The sequence below is a fragment of the Dipodomys ordii genome, unplaced genomic scaffold, assembly GCF_000151885.1.
Source record: "Dipodomys ordii isolate 6190 unplaced genomic scaffold, Dord_2.0 Scaffold83, whole genome shotgun sequence".
Classification (NCBI taxonomy): domain Eukaryota; kingdom Metazoa; phylum Chordata; class Mammalia; order Rodentia; family Heteromyidae; genus Dipodomys; species Dipodomys ordii.
This window is the reverse complement of record NW_012267299.1, coordinates 3,623,190-3,638,240: the sequence shown is the minus strand read 5'-3', so window position 1 is coordinate 3,638,240 and position 15,051 is coordinate 3,623,190. Positions and strand designations below refer to the sequence as shown.

The window sequence follows — 15,051 nt, the reverse complement described above, 5'->3', positions numbered from 1 at the left end:
GGGATCATGGTAGGCAAGTACTCTATCACTGAGCACCATCCCAAACCTGACTATTTTGAGTTTTCTTCCTGTAATCCTTGCTTTTGACCCATTGAACTACTTAAAACATAAACCATCAGATAGGTGTGGTTTATTGTCTGGTGTTTTGTCCTTCAACCTGGTGAGGAGAATTTACTCTCTGAGCACAGTTTGAGGAGCACTTGAACTCTCATTCCCCCCCACCAGGAAGGAACCTCAAGTGAAGGCAAGACAGACATTTCACTACTAGAAATACAACCAATCAAAACAACCCCCAGGCATGTTTTTTAAACTGCAGTGTTTTCTGAGAGGTTGATTTCCATGTGGGACAAGACCCATAAGCAGCAACTCCATCGTGGTGTTTGGTGTTCGGTGTTCTATACCATTATGGCTCATTTTGCCAGTGACAGTGGGATATGAAATTTCTATGTTCAGTGCTCATGCAAAGATCACTGAATCATTTCTCTTCCATCCTTAGGATGTCACATGTACTCCAGTTTGAGGATAAAAGCAGAAAAGTTAAAGATGCAAGCATGCAAGATTCAGATACATTTGAAATCTATGATCCTCGGAATCCAGTGAATAAAAGAAGAAGGGAAGAAAGCAAGAAATTAATGAGAGAGAAAAAAGAAAGAAGATAAAAAGAGATTATTGATAACCAGAACATGCTAGAATATGCCAGCAATAAATGGCCTTCCAATGGCCGTGTTCCCCACAGCATCACATCACGTAGGAGTGTGAAAAGTAGTTTTGAACCTGTTGTCTGGTTATAAAAGACAATGACTATGTTTTTTAAGTTCTGGAATGATGTAAGCAAATGCCTTTGGTTACTGGTTCGTGCTTTTTTCCTAACTGACCTTTTATAGTGCTAAATCTGAAATAAAATCTGTTTCCTTCAGCTTATATGTTAAGCATTTGCATATTGCACAAGCCTGATTGTGCTCATTTTTCTTGAAATATGTGAGGCTTCTTTTTCAAGATTTTTTTATAAGAATTTCTTGCAGAGAGACTATTTAAGGGAAATCTCTCTAGCACTAACTTTGGGATATAATTAAAAAAGTATCAAATAAAAATACAAGTATTGATGGTTTTATTGTGCATCTAAATATGTAAAAATAACCAAACTAGTAAGACTTCATAGCCTCATGCTTTAAGTTATGAGGAAATCTCAGTAAATGTTCACCCTTCCTCTAGGCAGTGCCCGCACTCTATGGATACCTTCAGGATGCTTTGCCTCTCTACTTACTGTGAGCCAGCCTGATGCTGGACACCTGTCATCCCACCCTCCTCTGCACAGCGACTGTAGGAGCTCATACTTAGGTCTCGTGCTGCCAGTGGAACTTGTTAAGAATTTAACCTTTGATGTCAATCGTTCATACTGAGTATTTATATTATTTATATGATTTATTTTTAGCCTATTCTAGATTCTAAATGCTATAATTATACCACAAGACTAATTTTAGTCACCTAATAAAATTTCACCAGCCACTTTTTGAATAGTGCCTGTCTTTCAGCATTTAATCTTAAAACATAATAATAATAACCCAATAGACTTTTCTCTAGACTTTTCTCTATATTCTCAAAATATAACAGCAACAATACTACTGCAGAGGTAGCACTTAGAGACCTGAGAAATGCACACGCACAGTCAAGGAGGAAAAGCTTCCCTAACAGAAGAACATTCTTTTTTTTTCTTTTTTTTTTGTCGGGGGTGGGGCTTGAACTCTGGGCCTGGGTGCTGCCCCTGAGTTCTTCAGCTCAAGGCTAGCGCTCTGCCACTTGAGCCATAGTGCTACTTCTGGCTTTTTCTGCTTACGTAGTGCTGAGGAATCAAACCCAGGTCCTCATGCATGCAAAGCAAAGCACTCTGCCACTGAGCCACCTTCCCAGTCCCAGAAGAACATTCTTTGGTCAAGGGTATATGAGTGGCTATACTCCCCTGCTAAAACTTCTTACATTCTCAAATATGTGTGTATATTCACTAATCCAAAATTCTTAATCTTAGGTTTATAAAGAAATTGCACATTGTTCAAGGAGACGTTGATAACATGCATACACTGAAGCATCATTAAGAGGATGGATAAATAAATTACTGTATATCCATAGAATAAAATGCAAAGGTAAGTATCAATACACAGAATATAGCTCGGTAGTAGAGCATTTACTTTGCACATCCCAGGCCCTGAATTTGAGCCTCCGCATTTTGTGAAGAATAAATAACAAAACTATACGTAATCTGTCTCTAAAAATGTGAAAAATGGAAATAAGCTATCTAAAACTTTAAAACGTAATGCATTTAAATATTGTTTATGGGTATATACATCTATAACAGAAGTATGGTAAAATAAAAAATCTGTGGTCCCCTCTGAGAAGGAGAAAGGAGTGTCCAGGAGGCTTCATGTGGGCTTAAGCTAGATGATCAGTGCTTAAGTCCCATTCTTCATACATTTTTGAATGTCAAGTATTTCATCATTTGTTTATGTCCTTATCTAGAAAACCAGAGGTGAGAAGACAGAAAGGGTTGTCCATATTAACAGGAACAGTTTTTTTTGCTTCAGGAAAAAGTAAGCTTCAAAGAGGAGGGGGAGATGATAGAAATATGCTGGGGAAATGTCAACCAACTCCAATGCACATTAATCAGACTCAGAGCCACCCAACAAGCACTTGGAAGTGTGCCCTATCTTCCCCTTAACACAAAGGCTGTATTATCAGTTTTACTTCAGCTATTCACAAGTGGCAACTTTGATTTCTAAACACATTCTTTACTGGTCATTAAAAAAAAAAATGGCTGCTGAGGCTATGTGAATGTGCCTGTTTCCCTGACATTCCTCCTCAAATGTGACCACTTTACCAACACAGTATTAGCACAAGAACAGAGGGTCCCACACACCTTCTTGGCACATGTCACAATAATAATCTCAGTTTAAAAAGATAATTGAAGCCAGGCACTGGTAACTCACCTGGAATTGAAGCTACGCAGGAGGCTGAGATCCAGAGAATTGTGATTCAAAGTCAGCCCAGGAAGAAAAGTCCAAGAGATTCTATGTCCAAAGTAATCAGCAAAAGCTAAGCTGGAAGTGTGGCTCAAGCCATAGAATATCAATCAGCCAAGCAAGCTGAGCAAATGGAAGGTCCTCAACTCAGACTTAAGTACTTGCAAAAAAAAAAAAAAGATAATTTGATATGATATAAATCTCAGTCTGATTAAGTGTTCTTCATCCTGCTTCATCTGCAAGGAAAGTCCCACAGATATTAGAATGAAAATTCACTGTGAGTTAACTGAATAATAACTATTTTGGCAAATATACAGACATAATTAAATTCTGTTGAATATTCTATTAAATGTACTCATAATAAAGCTTTTGGACATAGAAACATGTTTGAGGCACATGAATAACTAGCAACAAGATTAAAATGAGATATAAATTAAAATACCAGACACAAAATAGCAAAAATCAAGTAAAAACTTTTAGATTTCATAAATTTTATATTTGGTCTTTTTTTGTGTGTCTTGCTCAAGGACATTATTCTGAGATAACAATGTCGTTATTCTTGTTCACTATTCTTTTCCAAAATTTTTACTTTATTGTAAAGATGCGATACAGAGGAGTTATAGTTACATGAGTAAGGTAGTAAGTACATTTTTTTCTGAGCATTGTTACCCCTTCCCTTGTTCTCCCACTATCCCTTTCCCCTCCCACCTCCCTCACTCCCCACCCCCACCCTGGAAGTTGTAAAGTTCATTTCTAATATACTGTCTTGTGGGTATCATTGTTGCAGTGGGTCATCCTGTGTCCTTATTGCCAATCACAAGACTGGAGCCCAGATAAAAACAACTGGCAGCTTGTGTGTGTGTGTGTGTGTGTGTGTGTGTGTGTTTGGAGTTTGAACTCTTTACTTTTTGTCCTTCTATGTCTTCCCTCCCCAACCCTGCCGCTTCCTGGGGGGCAAGGGGGGCAGCAGGGGTTGGCCTTGATCTGTAATCACCCAATCTCCACCTCTCAAGTAGATAGGATTACTGGATTAAGCCACCATTGAGACTCACTGGTTGAAGCTGTTGGCAAAATGAAAACTAAACCCTTTCTTGAAGGGTAATTTAGGGAAATGTGGCTGTCTCTAAAATTTAATAGTACAATATAAAATTCCACACTGTCACATACCCTCCATTCTCTGCATCCTCTGAGACCACACAGCCAATGAATGTGCTGCATCTAAAATTGCAGAGGACACCATAAAGCAAGGTCATTAGCCAGTGTGAGATGAGCGTTTTGCTGCCGTTGTTTTTAGAATGTATTCGGTGAGCCACAGTGGGTGTCCTTATCAAACTGTCACAGCCCAGTTTCTTGATAAGATCTGATGTGTGAGGTACATAAACCTGTTGGGTGCTGTCATCGTGGCCTATATAGAAAAGGTTAGAGAAATGCAGAATATGGCCTAAACATGCTGTCTAATCTTAGTGATAGCCAGAAAGGCAATGAAGGTGTGAAGTGAGTTACCATTGAGGGTCCTATCAGTATGAGCAATTTGTATGGACTGGGTGTAGAGAAGTTGAGGGGTTACATTCTTCAACACTGCCATTGACAGAACAAGAGTTGTGACTCCTCCAGTAACTCCAAACACTTTATCAGGTGGCACCACTTCCACTTACTAGAAAGCAGGAGTCTTTCCAAGTACATGTTATATCCTTTCTTCTTTTAGCTTTTAATGAAGAGAAGTGATAAGGAACCCTATTGTAGAGAAATCCTTCCTAATAAGGACTTGAAACATTTGAATTCTGGGGGAAAAATAGTAAATTTCAGGATCTTATTAGGGTGTTAGCGTTCTATGTTCATAGAAAAAAAGAGTCTTTAATTCTCAAAAATAACCCCTCACCACAGCCACAGGTCACAACTTTGTCAGGGAGGAGCCAAGAGTTTCACCCACCCATGTGAAAAGATGTTTTATGTGGTATGATGGTAACCTAGATCCCTAAAAGGGAAGGGGAGGGAGAACAGAGGAGAGGAGGGAAGGAGAAAGGAAGGGAAGTAAGGGAATAGAAGGGTTAAGGGATGGACGGGAAGGACAAAGAATGAAAGGGAAGTTTTAATTTGTAGCCTTCTAGCTATCATGACATAAGTACCATCACTTTAGCTAACTTTAATACAACAAAGATACCTCCAGTATACAACTAGTTCTTCCATTTGATTTCACTTAACTAAAAATTTACAATGAAATTAAAGAATTCACACAAAATTGTGAGCTTTTTGCCAGGGTCATGATCTTCATGCATATTTCTATTTTGTGTGATTACTTCAAAATTTGGTCAAAATTGGTTTGTGTCTTTAGATACTCTGTTGATAAAGTTTTCCAAAACTACCTGTCTCATATTTATTTTTATCATTATTTTCTGACCTAGCTAATCCTTTGTCCAAAAAGCAATGAAATTCTACAGAAAAAGGAAGATAAATATAATTATTATTTTAAGTTATTCCCTGTAAATGATAATATACAAATCTATCAATTAACTTTTTTTTACTGTTTTTTATTGTAAAAATAGTGTACAGAGGGGTTACAGTTACATGAGTAGGATAATGAGTACATTTCCTATAGAGCGTTGTTACCTCCTCCTTTGTTCTTCCCCTACCATCCCTTCCTTCCCCAACTCCCCCTTTATCCCCCAAGTTGTAAATTTTATTTCCTACATAGTATCTTGTACATCTCATTGTTACAGTGGGTCATCCTGTATCCTGTTTCAGCATTTTGTTATTTCCCCTCCCCTTCAAGATGCAGGGCACCGATATCAAATACAGTGCAAAAACAGGGGTTTTTAACCAGTGGGGGAAGTACATACAAGAGAAACAAAAAAATCACACAGTACATTTTAGTTACATTAAAAACAATAGCAAGAAAAAAAACAAGTTGTGTCCCTATCTTGGGGTTCATTTCACTTAACATCATCTTATACGGTCATATGTACATAAAAAACAATATTTTCAAGTTAGAGAGTGAGAGATCCTACCTGAAGAGAGAGAGAAAAAGCACCCTTGCTTCCAAACAAAATGCAGACAAGAGTCTGGTCTCTGTCTTCCACATCTGCTGGAAATTATTTCCTTAAGATTAGGTCATGGTATTAATTCATGTTACTTAATCAGCAAAAACATCTTCTGGAGGCTTTACTCACAGCACCAGTCAAAAAGAAGGCGTTACTGGTTTTTAGCAAGTATTATTTTCTTATTCTCATGATGCCAAAAGTAACAGTCATGCCTAATGTGCTGACACCTTTAAATGAACAGGATAATATTTGATAATCAGGATAATTTCAAAAGCAGGAAACACAATAGTGATTTTTTCATTTATTTTTCTGAACCTGGTTGAAGATTTCTGATGATATTCATGATACTTTAATAACTATATTTTGAATGAAGGACACCACAGATAGGAAATAAGTAACTACTTTAGAGTATATGCTTTATGCTTTAGTTTTCAACAATTACAGTAAACTTATAATTTGTGGGTTTCCTTCTCCCTTTTGTGTGTATATACAAATTCTTTAATTTGCAATTGGAGGGACATCTTTTTAGGGTAAAAGGACCATTCTATCTCTGTTGGAAAATTTTAATGTTATATTACTGGTGGAAATGAATGAATTGATTGAGAATGGGTCCTATCTCCCAGGCAATCAGAGAATTCAGCAAGAGATGTTTTAATGTAAAAAAAAAAAAAGCAAAATTTAGGAAAGTGACCTAGCACATCATGTGAAGGCTAGGTACATTTCAGAGGCAAATATGTCTGCCAAACCTAATATATCCCGAAGGAACTCCTATCCTACATCCTACCTGTTTCTACTAAACTTTCATTCACAGTTTTCCTGTCTCAGTTATTGGCAAGGTTTCATTCCTGTCGCCAGGATTCCTATCCTTACCATCTACATTCAGTTTGCTGCAATGTTTTCTTAGCTCTACCTTCAAAATAGATTCAGAGCTGGGCCCTGGTAGCTCATGTCTGTAATCTTAGCTACTCAGGAGGCTGAGATCTAAGGATTGTGGTCCAAAGCCAGCCCAGGCAGGAACATTCATGAGTCTCTTACCTCCAATTAGCCACCAGAAAACCAAAAGTGGAGCTGTGGCTCTAAGTGGTAGAGCACTTACCTTTATGCAGAGAAGCTCGGGGACAGCTCCCAGGCCCTGAGTTCAAGCTCTACCACCGACCAAAAGCAAAAAAGATTCAGAATCTTACCACTACTTGCCTCTTCCAGTGCTGCAGAACCCTCATCAAGGAGACCATCAACTTCCATGTGGATTACTAGACAATTCCACAACTAGTGTCCTTACTTTCCCCTTTGTTTCCCTATGAATTATGATTAACATGGGGGGGGCAATAAAACTTTTAAAATACAAGTCACATTGCTTTACTGTTGGAACCTCATTTAATTCATAATAAAGGCCCAAGCCCTTACAGAGGTACATGAGGTTCCATGTCATTGCCCTACCTGCCCCTCAGTCTTTGATTTGCTTTCATACTACTCTCCCCATGCAGCAGCATCCACACTATCCTTCCTACTGTTCATCAAACAAGACTTGATATTCCATCACAGGGCTTTTGCACTGGCTGTTGCAGCTACCTAGAATATGCTTTCCCAGGCTGGGAATGTGGCTTAGTGGCAGAGCACTTGCCTCGCATGCATGACGCCCTGGGTTCCATTCCTCAGTACCACATAAACAGAAAAAAGCCGGACATGGTGCTGTGGCAGAGCACTAGCCTTGAGCACAGAGAGGCTCAGGGGCAGAGCCCAAGCCCTGAGTTCAAGCCCCAGGACCAGCATGGGCAACTCTAAGGCTTTGCATAAGCGACACCTCCTCAATGAAGCCCACAGTCTCCACTGTACTTCAGTGCAATCTCCCTGCCCCCATGCTCAGCCTTGCATCTGCCATTGCAACTGCAGTCAACAGTTCCATTGACTCCTAAGCACTTTGCTGACTAACCTACCTACTTCTTACTAACTGTCCCACCCTACGAAGTGAGAACTTGTCCATTTGCAGATAAAGAAACCAAATCTTAGAAAGGCAGTTATTAGCTCCCACCTCTCACACCAGAACTCGCCTCATGAAATCAAGCATTTTTCCAAAGTTCTCCACAATTGTCTCAGAGCCTAGAGCCATTCCTAAGAAATAATAAACACATGCATGAATGGATGAGCATATGTCCAAAAATCCTTGAGGACCCAAAATAGGTTATTACATATTGTATAGCTTAATATCCCCATCATTTCATAAAGATGTGTTTATGCTAAAAAATGGTGGAAGCGTACAACCTGACCTTAGGGACAGCTCTAACAATTGGATAAATGACACTGTAGGAAAACCACCACCACATTGCCCTTTTCTCATTTTCATATAAGGTACTTTGTCATAGATGAAGAAGAATCCACAAATTAATTTGGAGAAAGAACAGAAGGCTAGCAGGTAGTATAAGAAAGGTCAGGTGGAGGAAGTGGAGTTGTGGCTCACATGGTAGAGCACTAGAGTTGAGCAAAAATCTGAGGGACAGTGCCCAGGCCCTGAGTTCAAGCCCTAGGGACCAATACAAAAGAAAAAGAAAGAGGAGAAAGAGAGAGAAGAAGAAGAAAAAGAAAGGAAGGAAAGAAAGAAAAGAAAAGAAAAAGAAGAAAATGTAGAAAGGGTTTTGAGACCTCAGACCTGCACCTAAACAAGCCAATGGTAGACCCTTGGGTTTCTGCTTCTCTCAGTCAAAGGAGAAATAGACAAAACAAGTTTCAACAAGAGTAACCATCTGTAATAGTAAGTGCTAACATTTAATGGACACTTACCTTATGCCAGGCACCCTTTTAAACACTTCTCTGAATTAGTTCATTTAAGCCTTATCGACAACTCTGGGAAGTAGGTTGTATTTCTATCTTCATTTTACAAATAAGGAAGAAATTTTAGGCTTGAAAAGTTAATTTTTCCAGGTCACATAGTAAGTAGAAGAGTAAGTAAGGAGAATATAAGACTCTTCTGCCCTTGTTCATGGAGCTACTGAGTCTCATTTTACATAGGCCATATTGTCTTTATGGCAAACCTTCTATTTTGCCTAGCATCTAATGAGATAGAAGAAGACAACAATGTTCCAAAAGCAAACAATTATTTCAGTTGAAAAGAATTGCATATGTAAAAACTTACTGAATGCTAGAATGGACCAAAAGATGGGTTACTGGAATTTATCTAAAGGTGCTTTCTACCAGATGGCATGCTGACCATACTTTGGAGAGAGAACATGGCATTGAGGAGACGAGTCATATTCCAGGTGGAGAGAAGGTTGTGCAGACAAGCTACTAAGACAAATGTAAGAGACAGCAATGTGTCTACGTGATGCCAAAACATCTGGTCTACTCCATTTACAAGAGAGAGAGAGACAGACAGAAAGATCAACCTCCATCAGTGTAGAGAATTTCTTCAGTCAATCCAGATGTTTGGCGTTCTGTAGACAAAACATCCAGATGATTAACTGAAGATTTGACAGAGCTGACTGGATTAAGCAGATGTTCCAGCATTGTATAGACAGCGTCAGGACGTTTGCTTGGCTGGAGTGAGATTCAGTTGTAAAGGAGATGGATGGTGCGGGCAGTGACAGAGGTTTGGGAGCAGAAGACCTGAATCTGGATTGAATGCAATTGGGAGCGCGATGGAAATGATGCTTCAGGGAAGGAAGAAGATTCTGTGTGAAAAGAATTTCTTTAAAAAAAAATATGGTGAGAGGAAAAGTTGTAGACAGAAAAGAGGATATTAGGAGAGTGCAGGTGTGTGTGAGGTAATTAGAGTCTGGACCCAAATCAGCCTTGGGAAGGCAACAGGAAAAAGCGGATCTGAAAAACATTACAGAAAAAGAACAGGAAGTCATGATGGGCTAGACAAAGGAGTAAAACCGCACATCAACCCAAGGTTGGAAACCTCACGGCCTGGGAAAGCAGCTGCTGGCGGCCTCTCTACAGGAGTAAACCAAGAGGTAATCCCCAAGAGACCCCTCCCTGAATTCCCCATCCAGAGGCCCCTGCCAGGTCCATAGGCGGGGGGGATGTGGAGACCACAAATGCCTCATCTTTGGGCTCCTTAATCATTTCAGAGCTACTTAAATTGACTACCTCTTAAATCCAATTTCATAAAGGGATCAAGAATGCTAGATTCAGATTTTCAGATAGACACAATTCAGTGAAAAGACTAAAATGTCAGTGCTTTAATGATGTTTGCTTTTATGGAATGTAAACTAAGATGCACAGGAGTTTAAGTAAATTAGATGAAATGGGATTATGAGAAATTGTACTGTGCCTACATTACTTGAAAAATTAGCATGAGAAAAGCCTGTGTATAGGCCAGAACTTAAGGCCAAATCCAAGCATTACTTGTGTTTTCTAATCCTTCATTTTTAAAAGTTTGGAACATACAAGTCTTATTTTGGATATTTCAGACTTCCCCCCCCCTAAATTTCAAGTATCTCATTGGATAAGAATCAAATTCATCATTAGACATACACCCAGATTCTACTTTACCAGGAGTAGAACTCTGACAAGCTGGATGACAAAGTACTATGCTTTAGATCATAAACATCCTCCCAAAGTGATGCTCATCAATCTGTAGACCAACTGGAAATTAACAGAACTTTAAATTAGGGTTGGGAGGAAAACTGGGAGACAGAGGGAGAGGTGACACTGTCCAAAAAGAAATGTACTCTATCTGAGTTATCTAACCGTACATCCCTTTTATAATAACAGTAAAACTTTTTTTAAAGAAGTTAACAGAATTCTGGGATGTGGGGGTCCTTCTAGAATGGCATACTGGGGTTCCAGTCCCTTTTTCTTACAGACCTCTATGAAGTGAAAATCCTTTCTACCATTCATACCCACCATGAGGTACTGTGTTAACACAGACCCAAAGCAATGTAGCCAAGTGACCATGGACTGAAATCTTGGAAGCAGTAAGCCAAAATAAACCTTTCTTTCTTCTCTTTAAGCTGATTTATTTCAGACATTTGTAACAGTGACGGAAAACTAACACATAGGTTATGTTCCATCTTGTTAAAAAAAAATCATTCTAAATATCAATAGAATTCATAGTTTTACAAATTTACAGTTTAAAATACTTTCAGTCCAATCAAATGGTCCACACAACCAGTTGCCTGCCTTTGTGTGTATGTGTGTGTGTGTGTGTGTGTCTGTGTATGTATACACTCAAGTTTTCTCTATTTCATTGGTTAGCAGAGCCTCATGTCTCTGTTCATGATTTAGTATTGAATTAAAAACAGTTCCTTTCTCTCTTTCTTTTCCCCTCTTTCCTTCCCTCCCTTCCTCCTTATTTGTGTGTGTGAACATATTTACACTCGCTTACTAGGAGAACACAAATGTGAGATTATAAATGTGTCAATGTACTGCAGATTCTTCCGAGAGGTCAGGGATCTTGTCAAAATCAATTCCCAGGCCTCTAAAATGACAAGCACTGACTTAGGTAGGGGCCCAAGAAACTGACAGACTGTTGGTTTCTTTGTTGTGTGTGTTTTTTATAAATAAACTCCCCCAATTCTGTAAGATGAATCCTGGACAGACACTATCCTAAAGCAGAGTGCTGAAGAATGAACATAGACGTAAGACTTTAAAATGACAAAAATAGACTTAATTTTTCTTCTCATATTACCTTAAGAATTCCCTTATGAAATGAGCTCTTCGGTAAATTCACCATGTTCTTTGATAGTAGAAGTTTTCACCAATAGCGCAAAGTTAAGTACAACTATGTAATCAACCTGCAAAGCCACAAGCACAAGTCGACAGTTCGTGTGTTCTCAGTTCCCAGCCTGCTGGGTACACCTCTCACCCCCTCCTGAGCACAATGACTCCATGACTGGAAAAGGTAATTAATGATCCTGGTAAGACTTCCTAGTGGCCCAAGTCTAAGCGGGTCAATTTATTTATCAGACAGAAAATCAGTTGGACTCACTGAAACAATGAGTAATTTATCCAGGTGTTTACATGTACCCTTCCCGTAGCCATCATTTTCTAAGAAATACCCCAAAGTTAGGGAGAACAAACTAGTTATTCAAAAACCTAATCAGTGGAATGCCCTGCATTAGAACATCAAGATTAGAATGTTTGTTTTCCACATGTAATCTCTTGGGGGCCTTTTTAGTTTGGCAGCACAAACCATACCCACAACAAAGATTAGTGGATCACCACCCCCTCCCCCAAAAAAACAGTAACTATGGTTTCTTTTGTCTTCAGTCTAACTCAGTTTTCTAAACTTGCTTTTTTCAAAGGATATAGAAAATAAGAAATTGAAGTGATTTTATTAGAGGCCGTTGTGGTGCAACTGAAAATACAATTTGCACTTTACTTGTTTCGTATGTTCTTTGTGAAGCAACACATCAAGGATGCCATATCTAAGAAAAAACATTCTTAGTAATCCTATTCCCACTTCACTCTGCAGTTACTTTCTAAACCCATCTAGCAACCACAACAAATGGCTTCAAGCCCTTCTGGGGAGGAGCGCAACAGGCAAAATAGGATGCCTCCCCTCAACAAAAAGCCTTTGGGAATTTTCAGAACAAAAGTTCTTGTATTCTCTTACTTGTTGAAACCAGAAGAGTCATTCCCATTGATCTTCTTATCTTACACACACACACACACACACACACACACACACACACACTACCCTCCATCTGAAGCATAAAGTTAATAAAGGTAATAAAATATTTCTTCTTTAGGACACTTCGTTGATTCTACCATTTTAATACAGTTTATTGCATGGAATGGTTTCTTGATAACTGTACTTTTTTCCTTCAGAATGATTGCTCATCCATATGGTGCTTTTGTACGAATTGGAAAAAATATACTAGTTCCCCAAGATTCCTTCCTTCCATGTATCAGAAAAAAGTAAGAATCTGCAGGAACCATTTTTAACCCAAGTATCAAAGCTAAGTTGCTGATGATGTGAATGATGTCCTCTAGGACAAGTGCCCTATGTAAAATTCTTCACTCCCTCCCCCTTGGCTGTCACTCTTCCACAGCCCCAATACTCCTCAGACTCCTTCTGGAATGCTGAAAGCTTCTTGCTCAAAGATCACTCATGATTTTCTTCCTGCCAAGTCCACTTTTTAAGAGTTCTCTCTTCCTTCTTCCATTTTCTCCCAGCAGTTCCTGACCTGCCTGTTTTCGGTGAGCTCTGTTCTTAGACTTCAATTCTGAGAAACCTGGTCCAACCTCCCTAAGATAAAATGGCCCTTGAGCTGAAGTGCTCAGCAACTGGAGAAGCTGCTTCTTCCACATGTCTTGCCTGTGCCTCTTCAATGCTGCCACAATAAACATTCCATCAGACATTTATCTTTCTGCCAGAGGTGTGAGGCACAGACTCCAGATTTAGTGACAAGAATCTGACGCAAACCATCTCACGTGCCAAAGCCCCAGCTTTGTTGATGAGAAAATTCTGGGAGTTCAGTTTCTCAATGGCAACTGAAGAGCCTTTGGTGTAGTCATAGCCCAGGACCACAACTATGGGCTTTGGGCGCCAATCTTCTGAAGTACCAGGTGAAACACGGTTCTGCACCAAGCCAGCAAGCCTATAGTCACCCAACAAAATGAAGAACAAAGACATTCTTGTCAACTCTGTGGGCTCTGAGTAGAAAAATACATCTCTTCTATAGGCTGGTGATAATCACATGTTCCCATGAGCTATTTATTACTGGGCTGAAGGGCTGCTGTGCTCCCAATGCCAGGTCTAAGGCCTGCTTTCAAACCCTGCTGGGAGGGGAATGCTGTCTATCTGCAAACTGTGGGTAGTACTCTTAGAACATTTCCAAAGAAAGTCTCCTCTGTCCTACAAAGGGTTAGTAATGTGCCACCAATCTAACGTTAAATTAGTCGAGTGTGTTGGATTATCTTTTTATCTCCTGACAACCTGTCTAGAGCAGCCATTTCAAAATCTCTGGTGGCCAAGGAAGTCTTCCAGCATCTGAATATCCATGCTCTTTGTCATCTTCTTTTGAGTTTTCCTTATTTGTTAGTGAATAAAATCATATTGTTGTGGGTTTTTTTTTACAGGTAATCTCTTCTCCCACTATCACATGGACTAGAAATGAAGTAACTATTAACCTAAAATGGTGAGGTACTTCAAGAACCAAACAAATGTTTTCCCTTTTCAGTCAATATAGCAGGGGCAAGGTTCAACATTTATATATTATTCTAAAATTATTACAAGGTTAGGAAGTGGTCCTGATCATCATAGACCTACATGTATCTGGACAAACCTTAAGAATACTGCTTCCAGTCTTGGAAAAATTCATATTAAGTGAAGTAAGCCAGACCCAAAGAAACATAGGTCCCATGTTTGTAGTAATTAGTATACATTAGGATAAACTTAGCAGATGAGCAGAATAGCTCAGTAGCGATGTACATATGACCCTATAAGATGATGCTAAGCACAATGAACTCTAAGACCTGGACAAAAGTGATTTTTCTTTGTTGTTCTCAATGTACTACGTGACTTCTTGTTTCTTTTGTGTTTTTACCCTATGGTTTATCCCCTGTTGTCACTGTATTTGATTTTGGTACCCTGGGTATTGTATATACACTTATCTGAATTAGGGAAGGGAAAGGCAACAACAAAATGTGAGACAAAGGACAAGAGGAAAACCAATGCAACAGCGATACTCACAAGACAATATGTTGGAAATGATCTGTACAACTTTAGGGGGTGGTTAGGGGAAGGGAAAGGAGAAAAATGAGGGAGGGGGTAACAAGTTAACAAGAAATGTAAACACTACCTTACATAACGGTAACCCCTCTGTTCATCACCTTGACAATGAAATTAATTTTTTTTAAAAAAGAAGAAAAAAAAAAGAAAGAAAACTGCCTCCAGTTCTCCAGTGCTCCAGAGTTTGTTGGAATGTGATCAACAAAAAAAATAAAAAATAAAATTTCAAATCCTGGTTTGCTTGCCTGAAGGACCTCTATGAGGTAGACTCTCTATGAGAAACAATTTCATCTTCCAGAGTGAATATTCACTTGTTTGCTTTTCC

At 39.1% G+C, this 15,051-nt stretch overlaps 1 protein-coding gene across 1 annotated transcript in view; it reads left to right on the top strand.

The window, feature by feature from the left end:
* Cwc27 (CWC27 spliceosome-associated protein homolog (S. cerevisiae)) overlaps nt 1-1,111 on the top strand; it is a 196,313-nt gene extending 195,202 nt beyond the window's left edge. Inside the window, exon 14 of the mRNA XM_013025301.1 lies at nt 497-1,111. Within this exon, the coding sequence (XP_012880755.1) occupies nt 497-659 (163 nt within the window). The 3' untranslated portion in view covers nt 660-1,111. The remainder of the gene's footprint in view (nt 1-496) is intronic.
* The last annotated feature ends 13,940 nt before the right edge of the window (nt 1,112-15,051 follow it).